A 17376-nucleotide genomic window follows, 5' to 3' on the forward strand; every position below is an offset into this window, starting at 1 on the left:
ACGGGCTCCTGTTCATCTAGCCTCCACCACGCACTACTCCACCGGCTACTGTTCAACCACCCCTCTCCACGAGCTCCTGTTCAACCACCCCTCCACGGGCTCCTGTTCATCCACCCCTCCACCATCTACTGTTCACCCAGCCCTCCACGGGGTCGTCCTGTTCATCCAGCCCTCCACGGGGTCCTGTTCATCCAGCCCCAACCGGCTCGATCGATCGGGGTCCTGTTCATCTAGAGGCAACACCACGGGGTCCTGTTCATCCACCCCCGCAGCTCACTGTTCATCCAACCCCCCCTCCCGGCAACGCTCACTGTTCATCCAGAGGCAGCATCGATCGGCTTCAGTTAGCAGCAGTAGCGAAGGATTCGCTCGATCGGGTTCAGTTAACAGCCATCGATCGATCGCTCGGGTTTAGTAGCGCGTAGCCTGCAGTGCAATCGCTCGGGTTCAGTAGGCGAACGCGTCACTCTGGTTCAGTTGGAGCCCAGTGCATCGCACCCACGCACGTACGTGTACGAGAGAAACGCGCATCGCTCGGCCCCGATCACCCATCGTAATTAGGAACACCCCGATATTTTTCTCGCCCTCACTTCTACCATGGTTTTTTCCGTCATGGACGGCCCAAAGAATGTCATGCAGCTACGTCTCTGGCCCACCTAGGACGAAAAGCCCATTTTCTGTCATGATTTTTTGTCATAGAAGTAGAAGCCCGCCACATCTATGATGATACTGGGTTTTGTCACAATTATCGTCATAGAAGTGTCATAAGTATGAAGGAAAAAAATTTGTTCAGCCCAAAATGTCACGGATATGTCTTTTTTGTAGTGCATGTCACTTGCCAAATGGACTCTTGACATGGTGATGTCCATAAGATGCGACCTCGGATCGTCCCCTCCCCCTTGGGAAAGATCTGACCTCGGATCGAAATCCAAATCATCATGGGAAAGAGATGATGTCGCCGGGTAGAAGTGGACGGTCACCAAGCATTCATCATCTTGTAGTTCCAAATGAGCACTCTCTAATGTCGCACCGTCTTGTAATTCCTTCAAAAGGAGCAAAGATAACAAGCACTTGGAAAAACAAATGTGGTTGGTGTAAAAGCAAAACCAAGCATTCAAGAGGTGATTCACCCAACAAGTGTTGCCATCAAGCATAGCATATGGTTTGGCAAGGAAGTGTGGCATGGCATTTAAGCATATAAGTTGAGCACAATCAAGTACATCATGGAAACAAGCATGCAAATGGGAGGTCGAGATGCAAATAGTTCTGACAAGTGGACAAGCATCTTCCTCAAGGTCATATCAAGCATGCATAAAGCGCTCAACAAACGCTCTATGGTAGGCATAGGAATCATTCACAACACCAAATAAAATGAAGTGTCTAAACACATGGGGCAAGACAATCCAAGCATAATGTGCATATGGTGTAGTGAAGATATCGTGGCACTCAACACAACGGAAAGAGAAATTGTTCAACATGTGTGAGGCAATCAAGTCAAGCATGTGATAAGCAAAGGGACATGGCATATGTGAAGAACTAGATGTAACACACAAGGCATATATGTCATGAGGCATAGCAATGTGGAAATCATGAATGAAAATACTATCTCTAACATGTGTGCAATCAAGTGGTCGAAGATGACCAATAAGTCTCATGGTGCAAGCAACACACGAAGTATGATCCACAATATGCATGCTCATGGTTTTGGTATTCTCGGGATAGAAGGATATCACCTCGAAAGCATGTCCTTGTGCGTCCTTCACAATGCCGAAGTGGTAGGAAATGTGGTTTAGAAGCGAGTTGTGGTCGAATGTATGAGGCTCGCTCTCAAGAGCTTGAATGGTCAACTCACGTGAAGTGGAAGTCGACACAAAGTCCAAGTATCCTACACATGCACAAAAGAAAGCGAACAATGTATGTGCATGGTAGATAAACACATCATCCATGATGATGGTTCTCTTCTCTTGCACATAACCATTAGAAGCAAAAGTGCATGAATAATATGATGCAATGGCTATACTCATGGCACTAGGTATATGGTGCAAAGAAGGAAGATAAGCATGCTTCACAAGTAATATGTCAAAATCTCCAATTATATGTGGGGATGCTATGGGGGCAATCTCATGAGCAAGATTAAGAGCATTGTTGCACTCAATACATGGCAAGTCATCTCACATAAGAGATGCAACATATGGAAACATACGACAACATGTAATAGCAATCATGTGCGAAGCATGGAAATGGATGCCATCAACCGCATGAGATGAGCAAGTATGAATCATGGGTGATGCAACATAGCAAGCATATCAATCATGTCGTGCAAACTAGTGGAGCAAAGATGCAACACACTAGAGGATATCATGGCAATCATGTCATGTGGGCAAATAATAGGCATAGGCAATGCACATGACATATGGCACGCACAAACACAAAGCAAGATCAAAGTATCATCAATGGCATGGGGCACATAGCAAACATGGCAATAACAAGCAATATCTCCACCAAGCATGCAAATACACATACAAGTATGAGAATCAATCATCATGTGTAATGCAAAGCATGCGTCACAAATGCATGGAGAAGGCATAGGAATGAGCATAACATGCAAAGTGAACATGGAAATATGGGCATAAAGCAAGAAGTGGTAAATAATTCATAACCATATGAGGACCATGTAGAAGAGATGCGCAAAGTCTTTGCACGAAGGGAGCGGTGGGAATGAAAATCCACGGGATCCCAAGTCGTCATTGCTCTCTAGAGCTCGATTTGTCAACTCATGGGATTGTGAGGTTGATAAGTATTCATAGGTACCTACACAAAAGAGACACAAACAAAAGAAATTGTGTGTGTGGTAAATGTACACATCATCCATCATGATGTGTATGTGCATGTGTGGGTTGGAACAAGATAAGCAATGCTCAAAGAAATTTGAGGCACGGTAGAGAAATATGTCATCCATCATGAAAAAATAGTTATTATGTATAACATGATGGGGACACAAATTGAGAATGCAAGTATATGACACATCAATATCATTTTCATTCATGGGGAGCATATGGTGCACACAATCAAGGGAATCATGCAAAGAATGGGATGTAGCAAAATCTCCTAATGGGTATGAGGAAACTATGGGGGTCTCCTCATGAGCAATAGCGGAAGCATAATATGGAGAATATTGACAACATGGCAAACAATGCATATCCGAGGCTAGGTGTCCATGGCATGGCATATGAGATAAATGATGCAAAGGAAGCATATCAATATAATATCATCACAAGAAAAACAAATGCCAATAACCATTGGTTTTTCATCTATGCCATATGTGCAAATTGGGTTTATTTTAATGGCATATGCATAGTCACTACGATGAGATTGCAAATATGACATATGGGAGTTCTCATGCATATCATATGACAAGTCAAGCAGATTATCAAACATGATGTGACCAAGAGAATTATCACAAGAAATTCTATGTAACATGGCATCACAACTAATAGACTCCTCATGGAAATCATCAAACTCATCATAAATGGGTAAATCATCGCATGGGGAAATCATACTAGCATGAAGCATGGTAATAGGTGGATCGACATCATGCAAGCAATCAATGTCAAGGATGTCCACTAGTGGGACTAGAGCATCACCTTCACCTATGTTACCTTTCTCATTCCACTCATGTGGTGTAGGTGAGGTGGCAAAGACCAAATCGTGGTCAAGTCATCATCATGATGGAACCATGTGGGGGTTGCATCATAGTCCACCATGGCCATCATCATGTCCAAAGGGAGGACAAAGTCATCGAGGATCGGCGCGTCATCATATATGGGAACTAGCACCAAAGGAGAAGACACAATAGAGGTAGAGGTTAAGTTGTTAGAAAACGGAATGTCCTCATATGCCTCATCAACTACCTCACTCTCTCTATGTGTCTGTGGCTCACTCCCTCCCTCAAGGTAGGTGCACTCAATGTCACATATGGTGGAGTCACTCAAATCACTCAAGTGGTGGTGGTGGTGGCTCTCCTCACATGTGAATTGGGGCAACTCATCATATATGGGGCTAGTGGTGAAGTCACTCTCACTCTCAATATGGTGGCTAAAGTCACTCAAGTCATCATACGTCACCGTGGTCGAAGGGAAAATCCCATGCTCAACCGTCTCGTAGTCGTCGTCGTGGATGAAGGCTGAAGATGGCACATCAGCAATCTCGCCATCTTGTAGCGTGGTCGTTGCGAAGTGAGCTCGGGGTCGAGTAGTCTTGGCCTTCTTGAGTTCTTGCTCCGCCTTGAGAGCACCAATGTAGTTGTCATCGAGGGACTTGCAGTTCTCGAGAAAGATAGTCTTGGGTATGTCGTTGTTCAATCCCATTATGAAGTAGAACTTCATCCAAATTGGGTCGTCCATGCCGGCACGTCGCAAGGCTTCCTTCATGTTCTTGAAGTACTCGTCGAGGGATTTGATTCCTTGTATGGTGTTCTCCAATTGGCGTTGAAAGATGTTCCGTGTAGGTGGAAGGCACAAATTCTCGCCGCATCGCTTTCTTTGTCTTGGACCAACTCATGTCGTAGCTCCTCGAAGGTGTGTGAAGCCACCAAATAAACGCGTAGTCGTGGAAGGTACTTGTGGTGCACTTCACTTGAACTTCAGAGGGTACTTGATGTAGCTTGAAGTAGTCGTCCATCTTGCACTCCCATTCGAGGTATTCATCGGGGTCATTAGTCCCAAAGAATGGAATCTCCTCGGTGATGTCGAAGTCGTAGTAGCACGAGGGAGTAGTGGACTTGAGATCGTGGCGTAGGCGAAGATGCCCTACGTCCGAAGGCGAAGATGCCTTGAAGTCACTTGGTGAAGATGCCAAAGGTGTTGAAGAAGCCGAAGTGTCGGGGTTGATGTCGCGGCTCTGTGTAGCCCGTGCACACGGGGGTGCTGGAGGCCATGTAGACGGGGTCCCGTGTGCACGGGGGTCAAGGGCCTGTGTGCACGGGGTTGGCACAGAAGCCAACATGCTCTCGGAAGGCTTCTCTTCCATTCTTGTGGTACACCCTTAATGGCCTTGAGCTTCGTGGTCTTGTCAGTGTCGATGCTTGTATGTACTTGCCGGAGATGGTAGCTCGGGAGCTGTTGCACTTGAGCGTCTTCTCGAGGATGAGGACGACCGCTTGTGGTTCTTGATGAGGACCTTGAGCTCCTCCATGTGCTTATCCATCTTGGCGTCGATGATGTTCTTCATAGCATCAAACTCGTCGTCGCTGTTGTAGACCAGAGATGATGTGATTTGCCTATCCATCACAAGTCTCGAGCAAAGGTGAGTAGGAAATGAGATAAACAATACCAAGCTACCTTTTCCCAAAGTTGAGGATGTATCTTGTATCACTCAATGTGAAATGAAAGAATAGTGGAATTGGTAACGGACTTGTTCACTTACACCTACAAAGTACAGCTTATCGAGGGGCTTGGTTAGGACAAGTGGCACAAATTCATGCAAATTGAAGTCCAAGATATTGTAAATGTTGAGATAAATCCGAAGGACTCAAAATGCAAAGCAAGTGATCACAAATATAGAGGTGGGCAATAAAGAAACACACACGGTGGGATAATGGGGCTTGTGCAGCTATAGGGATGAGCAATCCAAATTTTCCTAACGAAGACTAAGCTCGTGTTGCACAAACACTAGGAGAGCACTAGCTTGATTGCACACTTGGGCACGATTCACCACTTGGCACCAACCTATATGTATGCAAGCTAAATGTTTCCCATTCCTTGTATCCTCATGCACAAGTATCTCTTTTCATGCTCAACTCTCTTTTGCTTATAAGCTTATGATCATTCTTTTCTTGCTTAAAAGCTTTTTTTGCTCTCCACTTCCTTTCCACTTTTCTTATTGAGCCTCAACCAATCACATGAGATAAGTATCACAAGATATGCACGGGAGCAAGTAATTGCACAATATGATGTATCCAATGATGTAACAATATGATATCGTATCACTATGGTGCACAAGTTTTTGCGAAGCCCGGCAATAATCGGATATCTAGTCTCAATAGGTATGAAGGTATGCACAAAGATGGTGGGGCTATCAAGATGTAATGGCAAGGGAGGAAAAGTTTATGACGAAATGGATACCTTCATCACACTTAACCTTTCACGAAGTCAGGGGTAACCGGCCTTGCTTCCGGTTGAAGATGGTCTCAAAGGATGGAAGGTCGTCGTCGATGTGGAAGCTCATGGTGGATGTAGTCGATGGACCAATACAAGTCACCGATGGTTGATGAAGATGTATCCGTCCCTAAGTAGCCGAAACACCTTAGGAGACTGAAATCACAACTCAAACAACCACAAATACCAAAGGAACCAAAATGGGTTAGTTTGCGGAAGTTTTATGCGGTGGTGCAGAAATTATAGTGGAAGGCCTATGCAAAAGATGCAAAAATGTACAAAAATTTATGGAGTCAAATGGTGTTGGAACCTATCTAGATGGAAGGGGGGTGTCAATAGCTACTCAACGAGCTAAAGAATGTCAAAACGGACTCCGGATGCGACAATTATGGCCAAAACGGTGAAGTCCCGACGACTGCTGTAGGGGGGGGGGCGTGCGCACGGGGTCCAGGGCCCGTGGACACGGGGTACCATGCGCACGGTACACGCACTGAGGACACGGGGTCACCTGGGACTATCGGGGCCCCGTGGGCACAGGGTAGGCGGAAAATTCGCGATTTCTTGGTCGAGTTCGATAGGGGAAAGAAAAATTGGGTTATGGGGACGCAATAGGAGTTAGATCTACTTGCTAGACACCAGATCCACTGATCAAAATCAACAAAAAATCACAAAAACTTCAAATCACAAAAAATTGGTATGGCTCTTTTTGTGGGGATTTTCGAAATTGGGCAATGGCTCTTTTTGGGGGGATTTTCGAAATTGGGAAAGAACAAGCAAAATTAGGCTAGAAAACAAGGAGGGGGAGCTCCAATTTCGTGATCAACCTTGCTCTAGATACCAAGATGTTGTAGGGTGGAAACCTACGGGAAGATCTTTCACGAATTGAAGGGGGAATCCCCAAGAACAAGATGAACACAAGGGAGAAAACAAGAGGAACACTCAAGAACAAGCCCAAATCACACATCCACTAGACTCACAAACACAAGATTCACAAGGTACATAAACAACAAAAGGAAAGATACAAGGTAAAGTTCATCCCACTCCTATGGAGGTGAGGTCTTGGTGATCCTATGATGGGGATCCTTCCCTAGATGGGGGATTTATCTACTAGGGATCTTCTACAAAGGAGGTCTCTCTCTCTCTCTCTCTCTCTCTCTCAAGAGGAGGTACAAGGAGCAAAGCTCACATATATCAAGTCATATCATTTGCTAAGTCTAAATGGAGGAGGAAGGGGAGTATATATAGGTCCAAGGGATGAAGGGGTAAGGAGGGACGAGATGGGGATACAAGGTCCAAGCCCAACAGCCACGCACAGGGGGCCCCGTGCGCACGGGGTAAGTGCAGCACGTGCGCACGGGGTCTCCAGGGACCAGATGCATGAGCCCGTGCGCATGGGGTCTGTGAGGCCCGTGGACACGGGGGTCCCGTGGGCACGGTACACGCCCGTGCGCACGGGGTCTTCAGGACCGCCAGCCTGGGAGGCCCGTGGGCACGGGGTCGAAGGGGCCCGTGCGCACGGGGTCGCCTGGGAGCTGCTGCCTTCTTCTTGGCGCTTCCTTCTCTGCTTCCAGGCTTCCCTCTTGGATGGTGTAGATGTTCTCTTCTTCTTGGACTCCTCCTCGATGAATGTGTAGCTCCGCTCACACCTATGTATGCACACGAGAGAGGGGTCAAGTAGTATACCATCCTCGAAAGGTACAAATGAACATGTGTAAAGGAGATGATTCACCTTTGTATGCATGAAGCAGATGTGACATGTGTTACTTGCCAAATGAACTCTTGACATGATGATGTCCATAGGATGCTCCACATCACGTACCTTCACATACCCTTTGTTCCCGCCAGATTGGTCGTCGTCAAGGTAAAAAGAGGTCAAAGAAAACTTATTTCTCTTTCTTTTTCAAGGGGCCCAATCTGGTCTTTACAATGCCATTCTTGAAACGGGTGTTCACAATGCCATTTTTGAAACAGGTGTTCACAAATCTAACTTATATTTTAAAACTTATTTCAATATGTCATCACCACCATCATCTCATCGATGCTGTTATAAAAAACAAAATCCAAAGGAAAACAATAACTAAAGAACAGACAGAAGGGAAGATGAATAACAAACAGTGAGTAGTATCGGAACCAAGGGACAAAAAGTTCACAAACAACTAAGTCGGGCGCGGCTATGTGCCGCTCGCTGCGATGCCCAGTTTCGGTTCGCCTGCAGGGAGCAATTACTCGGCCGACCTAGTAAGCAGCTAACGCATTGTGTTGATGTCATTATTGAAGTCATGATAACATCATGCGTGTTTTTGGTTTTTATTTCTTCAATTCTTTTACTTTTGCTTATGTTTTGAAATATTTTTAATTTATATTACAAAAACTCTAGACATAATTTTTTTAAAATGTTAATCTTGCATTTACAAAATGTTAAACATATATAGAAAATGTTTCTGTTATATAAGAAAAATGTATAAATGCGAATGTATTAATTAGAAAATGATAATCACATATAGAAATAATGTTAATCATATGTTTGAAAAATGTTTTTGACAATTATAAAATGTGAAACATTTCAAAATAAATGGAAGGACTTTTACAAAAAAGTTTTTACAATGTAGAAAACTTATTGTAATTAAATAAAAGTAATGTCTACATTAAAAAAATATGTTACATTTTTAAAAAACATCTACACATCTTTTAAACATTTATTCAAAATATTTTCTAAAAAAGTTTTTACAATGTACAAAAATGTTTGCATGGTTCAAAAAAATGTTTTTATCATTTGAAAAAGATCTCGACATGTATTTGAAAAAAAGTGAACACGCATTTGAAATAATATTCAAAACATGTTTTTGTATAAAATGTTAAACGTGTATTCGAAAAATGTTTGATGGGTATGAAACAATGTTTGAAATATATAAGAAAAATTTAGAAACATGCATGAAAGAAACTAGACATGTATTGAAAAAACAACCCAATGAAAACCGACAAGAGAAACAAAAAGAAAAGCAAAGAGACCAAAAAAACCAAGAAAACAAAAGAGGATCATAATAAAACCAAAGCATAAAGATGTTCTAGAAAAAAAAGAAAACCAAAGCATAAAAGAAGGAAAAAAGAAAACCAAACAACCGATGAAAAAAACAAAAAGAATAAAAGAACAAAAGAGAATGAAAACAAAAAAGACGAAGAAACCAAACTGAATCTATCAATCGAGTGAGGACGAGAATTGGTACGAATGAATAACAGGTAAATGGCCGGCCTGATACTAGTCGGCCCGTAGTCGATTTCTACTAATAGAAATCAGTACGGGCGAGACATAGCATCTGTGCACTATGTCGGCCCACATGTGATGGCCTATCATTTGAATGGGCCTGACTTTCTCGAGAAAAAAGGGCCTGGCCCGCATGTCAGCTCACGTGCAGTTTGGCCTGCTAGGTGTTTTTTGGGCAACTTTTTACCTACTGGGCTGTTAGGCCATATTTATATAAAAAATGAAAAAAAACATAAAAGATAAACGGGCCGTGCCATGCCGGCCCGCGTGCCCAGCTTAGCAGCCCAAGCACGGCCCCGTCGCGTGCCCCGTGCCGGGCACGACCCGGCGTGCTGGCGTGCCAACGGCCCGGCCCAGCTGGCACGGCCCAGATGGCCAGTGGTAGGTAGCCCGGCGAAAAGCGCACGAGCCCACGGCGTGCGGTGAGAAGAGCGGCCGCGTCACCCCGACATGGGCGCGGCGGGGAGTTAAGCCACCACCACCTCGCCGTCCGCCTCGCCCCACCACCGCCCTCCCTCCCCCGCCGATGCTGCTCCGGCTACGCGTCGGCGTCACCCGCCGGTCCGCGGCCCTCCTCGCCGCCGTCCCCCGCGGTGACCCCCCCGCCGCGCTCCCCCTCCCCCGTCGCCTCCACGACGCCGCCGATCACCGCCCGAAACCAGGTACCGGCGCGATCTCCCCCTTACCCCCCACCCCCATCAATCTAGAGTGGCTGCGCAGCAGCACTTCCGTAGCTCAATGCTCCGCGCCTCTGCCGTTCACTCCATGATTTTAATTCCACCGCTCCCCTCTGTTCGCCACCGGCCGAGTGATGCAGAAATTTCATCCTGAAATTTCATGACAAGCTGATCATATATATCTGCTCTCTGAGCCGCTGATGCCCGTATTTTTTTGAAATTTCATGACAGTTTACTCTTGGTAATTTCTCATACTGTTCTGTTCTGTTCTGCACCTGAAGGGGGTCCTCTTACGCTCTACAGGGACCTAGTGGGCCAAGGGAAGCTCCGGCATGACGTGTACCAGGAAAATGTCGCCTCCGAGCTAGACAGCTTGCTCGGGAGGCTCGAGCGGTACGAGATGGAGATGGAGGATTACCATGTAATAAGTTGCCGACGGCTCTGTGTTTGCAGTTTCCGAGTAGCACCAGGTGCATTATTTTTTAATTCAGGGAGATTGTTTCGTGGCGTCTGAGTGAGTGCCTTTGCGTGAAGTGCAGACAAAGCTGTCTATGTGGGACAGTACCAGGGAGAAAGAACGGCGGCGGCTTCTCCTCGAAGAAGCCGAGGATAAGCAGCACGATGGGGTGTGGATAGATGAGAAAAGGGGGTTTCTCGATAAGTTGATTTCGCGGTAATATTTGTTCTCCTGCCTCGGTTCATTTGCTGTAAAACCATCAAACTCTTGACATCAAGAGTTTTGTGTTTTAACTTTGCAGTGCCACTGTTCCTCTTCCAAATGATATAAATTTTGCCAACTGATAACCGTTTATTAAGCTGTTTGTGCAAATAGATGAAGTTCTCATCCTTTATTTACTAAGTTTTTATTGACTTAAGAACAGTAAAACTTAGTAGAAGATAAAAGAATGCTAGAATTATGTGGAAATTTTTGCATGCTCTGTAGAAACTTTTCTTGTTTACAATTACAAATCTCTTGTACATATCCCAAGAAGAGTGTAACTAAGCAGATCAGCGACCTATAAGTCTGTTTAACTGTTGTGTCGCGCCGCTTGGAAGTTGCTGTTTGACTTGTCTTTTGCCGATTAAAGCAGGAAAAGAAGAGCTAATATAGAACCTGGAGTTGGAAGATGGGTTTCATATTTGAACAGAGAGAGGAAACTAGATAATTTGGTTGGCCAGAAACCAGTTGCACCTGTTGCTCCAAAAGGATTATACCTTTACGGGAATGTTGGAAGTGGTAAGCTAATTAATCAATACATTGACCTGGCCTATGCTGAGAGTTAGTGGTTTGTAGTCAGGCTGTCTCCCATTCAGTAGTAACTAAATACTTCACTTGGGTCATTATGCTGTTCTTTTCAAAATAGTCATAAACTGCTTATGATGATAATATTTTTTACCGAGATGATGATAATATTATCTAGCTATCTGCAATTATTATGCTAACTTTAGGGAGCAACTTGTAACACAGGCAAGACAATGTTGATGGACATGTTTTATGGGGCCACAGAAGGTGTCATCAAACACAGGAGGAGGTTTCACTTTCATGAGGTAAATTATGCAAAACTCATGTACGCGTGGCTTGGCAAGCGGACAAAACAGAGTGTATGTGTGGCTTGGCAAGAGTTCTGTTAATTAACTTGTTGACTATCGTATTTCAGTCAGGATCCTGTTGTCGAGCATTTGAATAAAATTGAATTACACCTTTTCATGCAGGCTATGCTTGAAATACACGACCATATGCATGATGTGTGGAAGAGACGTGATGATGGCAAGTCTATGGAATCAAGTGCTTTCAGTTGGATATCAGGCCTCCCTTTCGATGCAAAAATTAAGGAATGGCTGATCGGGGAGGAAAAGTATAAACAAGATAAGCATCAAAAACATATCCTGTTAGCTGTCGCTGACAAGTTCCTTGTCGATAGACAAGCAAATAAATGTGGTGCAAGCATTCTATGCTTTGACGAGATACAGGTGCCTGTAATTAACACTTCTATGGTGTGCATTTCCAACTTATTGGAGGAAACTGCCATTTCTATATCACACTTGACATCATGGTTATCAGATTACTGCCGTAGTTTATCAATCCAATGCGATTACATCAAGTTAGTCTTGTAGGAAATTGTTCTGAAATTTATTTTCCCTATTCAGCTCATACAGCTGACAGACAATGTCAACCTTGTGCCTTAAAGTGAGATATGCACTTAAAAAGAACTCTTATAAACACCTCGTGCTACTTCACTCTGTCTACCATGTGCCTTAATGTGAGATAGGCTTGCTGTTACTAAGAAATATTTAGCTGTCACTGTAAAAGTGTAAATACAATAAACTCTGCAGCCTATAGTTTTGAAATGTACTAAGAAACTGCATCCGTGCAGACTATTGATGTATTCGCTATTGTTGCCCTGTCTGGTATTCTCAGCAGACTATTAAGCACTGGGACTGTGCTTGTTGCTACCAGCAATAAAGCACCAGAAGATCTGAATCAGGTACACCCTTTTTTGATTATTTCTCTTTTCTTTCTTTTTTAAATATAATAAACACTTACATTTCACCAAAAGAAGATCGGAGTGAAAGGCATAACCACATTCTGACCTGCTGGGAATATTCATTTGAACTACACTACCTAGAACTTTGTTCCCACAAACAGGAACGACTTCTCACAATTTTAACATACAATTTGAAAGAAGCTAAAGAGGCAAAAGACCAGGTTGCTATCATGTTATGGATGAATAACAATGTGGAGAATGCGTAGGGGAGCTAAACTAGAGCTTATTGCTCTTTTTTCTAATCCTAGATACAGAAAATTCATTGAAAAAGGATAACATGGCTAATGGCTGTGGACTACTTATTTGCACCTGGGTTTCTTGTAATTTAACTATTCAGAAGCACATCACCCATCTACAAGAAATGACAAGGCACTTTCTGAAGCTTAGTTTTTTAACTTCTGGATTTTTTATATGACATAAGAATGACAGCATACATTGGTACCTGAATGGATAATAGGTACCTTTGAGTTAAAATAACTCTGTACTTGTTTTTATCTTTTCACTCTTCTCTGTTGGTTTTGTAGGATGGGATGCAACGAGAAATCTTCCTTGAGTTATTATCTAAGCTAGACGAGACCTGCAATAAGATTCTTGTTGGAACTGAAACGGATTATCGCCGCCTTATTCCTACGGATGGCTCAACTCAGGTTGACTTGTAATGACATAGGGAATTTATGATACTTGGTCTTAGGACCGTATAAAACATCTGCGATACATGTTCTGGAGATAAACATGATGCTTACTAGATGATAGCAGTGTTAGCAGGTTGAAAATTAGTAGTTCCCTATGATATTGTGGCCCACTGTGTACAGATGCTTTAAACTGTCTAGAAATCAGTTACTGGACTGACAAGTTCAGGTGATTAAATCACATTATTTGAAGATCTTAATTTAATTTGCAAAATCTTCCACTCGGCATTCTCTTGAAATCTTCTGCCTTGATCCACTGTAGTTAAATAGACTTAATCTCATTGTTGAAGTTTGATAGGGGTTTGTCGTGTAGTTATTCAGGGTAGTGCATAAACAAGAAAACATAAGCTCCCTTTACTACCTTGAGGTTAATAAGTTAACAGGGCCTGTAAAAATATATTCATCTTAAGTGACACTCACTAAAGTTGTAGTTATCAATTTGGTTGTTAGGACAGAGATTCAAGCATCTACTTGTACATGTCAAATCAAATTTACCTTTAAGTTACATTTTTTGATCCCTATGATAACTCTAATATGAAACCAGTAAGGTGTATCCTTTTGTGAATACACTGCATGCTTACTCTTGTTTTGCTTGGAAATTTGATATTTATTCTGCCTGTATTTATTACCTTATTCTTAGATGTCATATGCGTTATCTGTTATTTTTTTTATGTAACAACTATTTTGCATATTTCTATGCAGATTCACTATTATTGGCCTACCAATCCTGAGACAAGGAGTATGTTTGAGGCTATGTGGCATGACATAACTAACCAGACAGGAGGGAACATTACTGCAGTTACTATTCCTGTAATGTTTGGAAGGTGTGTCCTAAAAATCATCTCTATACCAATATACATAAGCCTGAACTGTATTAACTTTAATATTACATGAACAGGTCTATTGAGATTCCTCAAAGTTGTAGCGGTGTGGCAAGGTTTGACTTCGAGTATTTATGTGGACGCCCAGTAATATCCCACTCTTTGAATTTACATTTCTCGATAATCAAAATGTTATTCATGATAATGGCGCTGTTGGCTTGAAGAAACTATATATGGAGTAGTATCTTTCTTCCTTTCAACTGTATGAATTTGGAACTGAATTATAATTCTATGCAGGGAGAGATGTTTTGAATGAACCCAATAAGACTTGCTTTGGTTCTATTATTTATTTACTCGTATTCCTTATTCCAATACTTAGGTCGGAGCTGCAGATTATATAGCAATAGCCAGGAACTACCATACAATTTTCATATCAGACCTTCCAGCTATGAGTATGAAGATCCGTGACAAGGTACCTCTGACTTTATCAAGTACTTAATAATTCTTTGATGCCAAATGAAGTGTTATGTTTTTTCTAATATTGTTCCTCATTTAGGCAAGAAGATTCATCAGCCTTATTGATGAGATGTACAATCATCACTGCCGCCTTATATGTTTAGCTACCTTACCCATTGACAATCTATTTCAAGGAACTGAGGAGGGGCCTCTTTTTGATTTAGAGAGGTAACATTTACATTTATACTCGTGACCCTCTTAACTAATTGGTGAACTGCAGAGCGCTTACCTGATCATGTAAAGTATTGATGATTTTCAGAGAACATCTACATTTATACTTGGATAGTTGGATGCATGATCCTCTAACCACATTAGCGAACTGCAGTTAAAATTTTCTCATCCTGTGAAATTATAATTGTGCATATTTCAATGCGACATGTGCAGGTTGTACTTTTATATTCAGTGGTAATATGATAGCTACCATGTAGGTCTTCTGAAATCTTCATCTTTGCAGGGTCAAACTTTTGAATGTAGTACTTAATAATCTTGGGCATTGCTACTTGCGGCATCATCTTGTACGAAACAACAGAAATAACAACAATCCTGTATTCTGAATCAAAATTCGGTCAGGGGCTACCAATTTCCAAAAATAAATAAATAAATCTCTCTTCTCTCTTACGAAGCTTTTTATCCCAAACAAGTTGGGGTAGGCTAGATATGAAACCCTTTCATGAGGACTTCCCAGGAGGTCACCCATCCTAGTACTACTCTCGCTCAAATGGGTTTCATACCTATGGGACTGGCTAGTTTTTACGTTGGCTCGCCAAGCCTATCACAACCCTTCTCCTTTACCCAGGCTTGAGACCGGCTATGCCTAGAAGACATAGGCGGAGTTTTGTTGTAAATTGTCTTGGCTTGGCGAGCTTTGTTGTAAATTGTGTTTTTATCCATCGGTAATTTTTTTAATGCAAAGCATTTGAATCTAAAGAATCGAGAACAGGAACTTATTATTAACATGAGAGGTTATTATGCAGTTTCCAGTTTGAAACTGAAGCCGAAGGGTCAAAGTTAAGGAGGGATGTTTCCGCAGAAGGCAATATTGGTGCAGGGCCCTCTACGAGAGGTCTAGTGTCAATGCTGTCTGGTCAAGAAGAGATGTTCGCGTTCCGAAGGGCGGTAAGTACCTAATATAGCACCTCTTGTACATACTATTTGTTGCTCGTTTGAGACAATTCATTTTGCTAAATTCTGGGTTTTAGTTTCTTATAATGTTAAACTTTCACTGCATGGAATGATTTCGAATCACTGACATTACTGTCTGGGCCTGTATGATGTATCTGGTTTTAACTGTCCGCCCACATTGTTGTTTCGCAGATATCCCGGCTCATAGAAATGCAGACCCCGCTGTATCTCGAGCGCGTCCAGCATGTCCATTCTTCCGCCCTTCGACAACAGCAGGGCATGCCTGTTCTCGCAAAACAGAGCACTGTCTCTCAGTCTGCTCCCTTGTAGACTGGTAGTACCATTCTATTCGTTCTTGGAAAAATAATCTTGCAACTGTGAGCAATGAGGTTGGAGAGGCCAAGCTTGACACTGTCGGAAACTGTATCGAGTATATGTAACACAGGTGATGTCAGCGAGACACGCCGTTGCATCTGTGCTGTGCATCTGCACAGGTTTACTTTGCTTTGCTTCCCAGTAATATAGATCCTAGGAGATATGATTACTGGTGTTGTTTGGTGTGCTTTAACATCTACTCCCTCTGTTCTTCTGCAGTTAGAACAGCCACATGCCTTCCGCTTCTAGGACGGAGAGGACTGAATCATGCTATACACTGGGCTTGTTTAGATTTTGATTCTGATTTTCTTCTCTCCAACTGAAGAGTAGCGTTCTTGTTATACTACTCCCTCCGTTCCGATTTACTCGTCGTGGTTTTAGTTCAAATTTGATGAAAATCAAAATCAAAATCTAAACAAGCCCAGTGTATAGCATGATTCAGTCCTCGCCGTCCTAGAAGCGGAAGGCATGTGGCTGTTCTAACTGCAGAAGAACAGATGCATCCATACATATTTATGTGGGAAAATATCATATGGAAACCAACATTTGGTGAAAACCACACAAATACGATGTTTTGAAGTTTAAAAAAATCTCAAAAAATAGGGGATGTTAAGAGAGTGATGTTCTATTCTCATGCGGAATTTCAAGTGCAGCGCATGACGCCATTGCTGTTTGTTTCCTGGTGTGCTCGGCTTTGATCTTCTTCAGCATCATGACCACATCGTGTGCTATCATTCTCCCCGGTCATGTGAGCCGCTGTAACAGAGCAAACCTGCCTGGCTCAGATAAAGGACACAAGGGAGTGGAAATACCCAACAGTGGACGGGCAACATTTTTCCACAATGCAAAAAAATAAAAGACATTCTACATACACAAATACACGTATAACACGTTCAAGAAAATTTTCACAACAATATACTTTCATATGTGGTGTAGACAAAAAAAAAATATGTACATGAAAATGGGCCAATCTTCTTTTTATTGTTGGGCCGGGATTATTTTTGTGCATCTTGCAAATCATAATATTTTTAATGAAAAAATTCACAGATCCATCGTGAACATTACAAGCTTGCACAGTATTGTTTTGATATTTTTGAAACTTGGAAATATGATTTTTTGAATCATTTCAAGAAATGGGAGCCAATGCCCCCGTCCACCAAAAAGTCGCTTCCCCAGAAGTGTCACTGCTTGTCCTTATCTACTATCTTGTACC

The 17376-nt window shown here is 42.6% G+C and overlaps 1 protein-coding gene across 4 annotated transcripts; it reads left to right on the forward strand.

The window, feature by feature from the left end:
• Nucleotides 1-9919: 9919 nt before the first annotated feature.
• LOC119274604 (AFG1-like ATPase) lies at nucleotides 9920-16356 on the forward strand. Of its 4 annotated transcripts, none has more exons than XM_037555314.1 (14): nucleotides 9920-10079; nucleotides 10376-10515; nucleotides 10634-10767; nucleotides 11183-11331; nucleotides 11563-11642; nucleotides 11808-12065; nucleotides 12470-12580; nucleotides 13165-13287; nucleotides 14032-14153; nucleotides 14228-14297; nucleotides 14530-14622; nucleotides 14707-14834; nucleotides 15641-15782; nucleotides 15981-16356. In XM_037555314.1, the coding sequence occupies exons 1-14, from the start codon at nucleotides 9944-9946 to the stop codon at nucleotides 16116-16118; spliced, it is 1824 nt and encodes a 607-aa protein (XP_037411211.1). In that variant the 5' UTR covers nucleotides 9920-9943; the 3' UTR covers nucleotides 16119-16356. The 4 variants fall into 4 exon arrangements, with proteins under 4 accessions (XP_037411211.1, XP_037411212.1, XP_037411213.1 ...); XM_037555315.1 differs by having other exon boundaries at nucleotides 11186-11331; XM_037555316.1 differs by having other exon boundaries at nucleotides 9962-10079; nucleotides 10398-10515.
• The last annotated feature ends 1020 nt before the right edge of the window (nucleotides 16357-17376 follow it).

This window comes from Triticum dicoccoides, chromosome 3B (genome assembly GCF_002162155.2).
Source record: "Triticum dicoccoides isolate Atlit2015 ecotype Zavitan chromosome 3B, WEW_v2.0, whole genome shotgun sequence".
NCBI lineage: Eukaryota > Viridiplantae > Streptophyta > Magnoliopsida > Poales > Poaceae > Triticum > Triticum dicoccoides.

Excerpts from the sequence above, each read along its gene's own strand:
- LOC119274604 (XM_037555314.1), top strand. The coding sequence starts at position 9,944 with ATGCTGCTCCGGCTACGCGTCGGCGTCACCCGCCGGTCCGCGGCCCTC. Across the intron at positions 11,643-11,807 it reads GGAGGTTTCACTTTCATGAG|GCTATGCTTGAAATACACGA; the intron begins GTAAATTATGCA and ends CTTTTCATGCAG. Across the intron at positions 12,066-12,469 it reads TATGCTTTGACGAGATACAG|ACTATTGATGTATTCGCTAT; the intron begins GTGCCTGTAATT and ends GCATCCGTGCAG.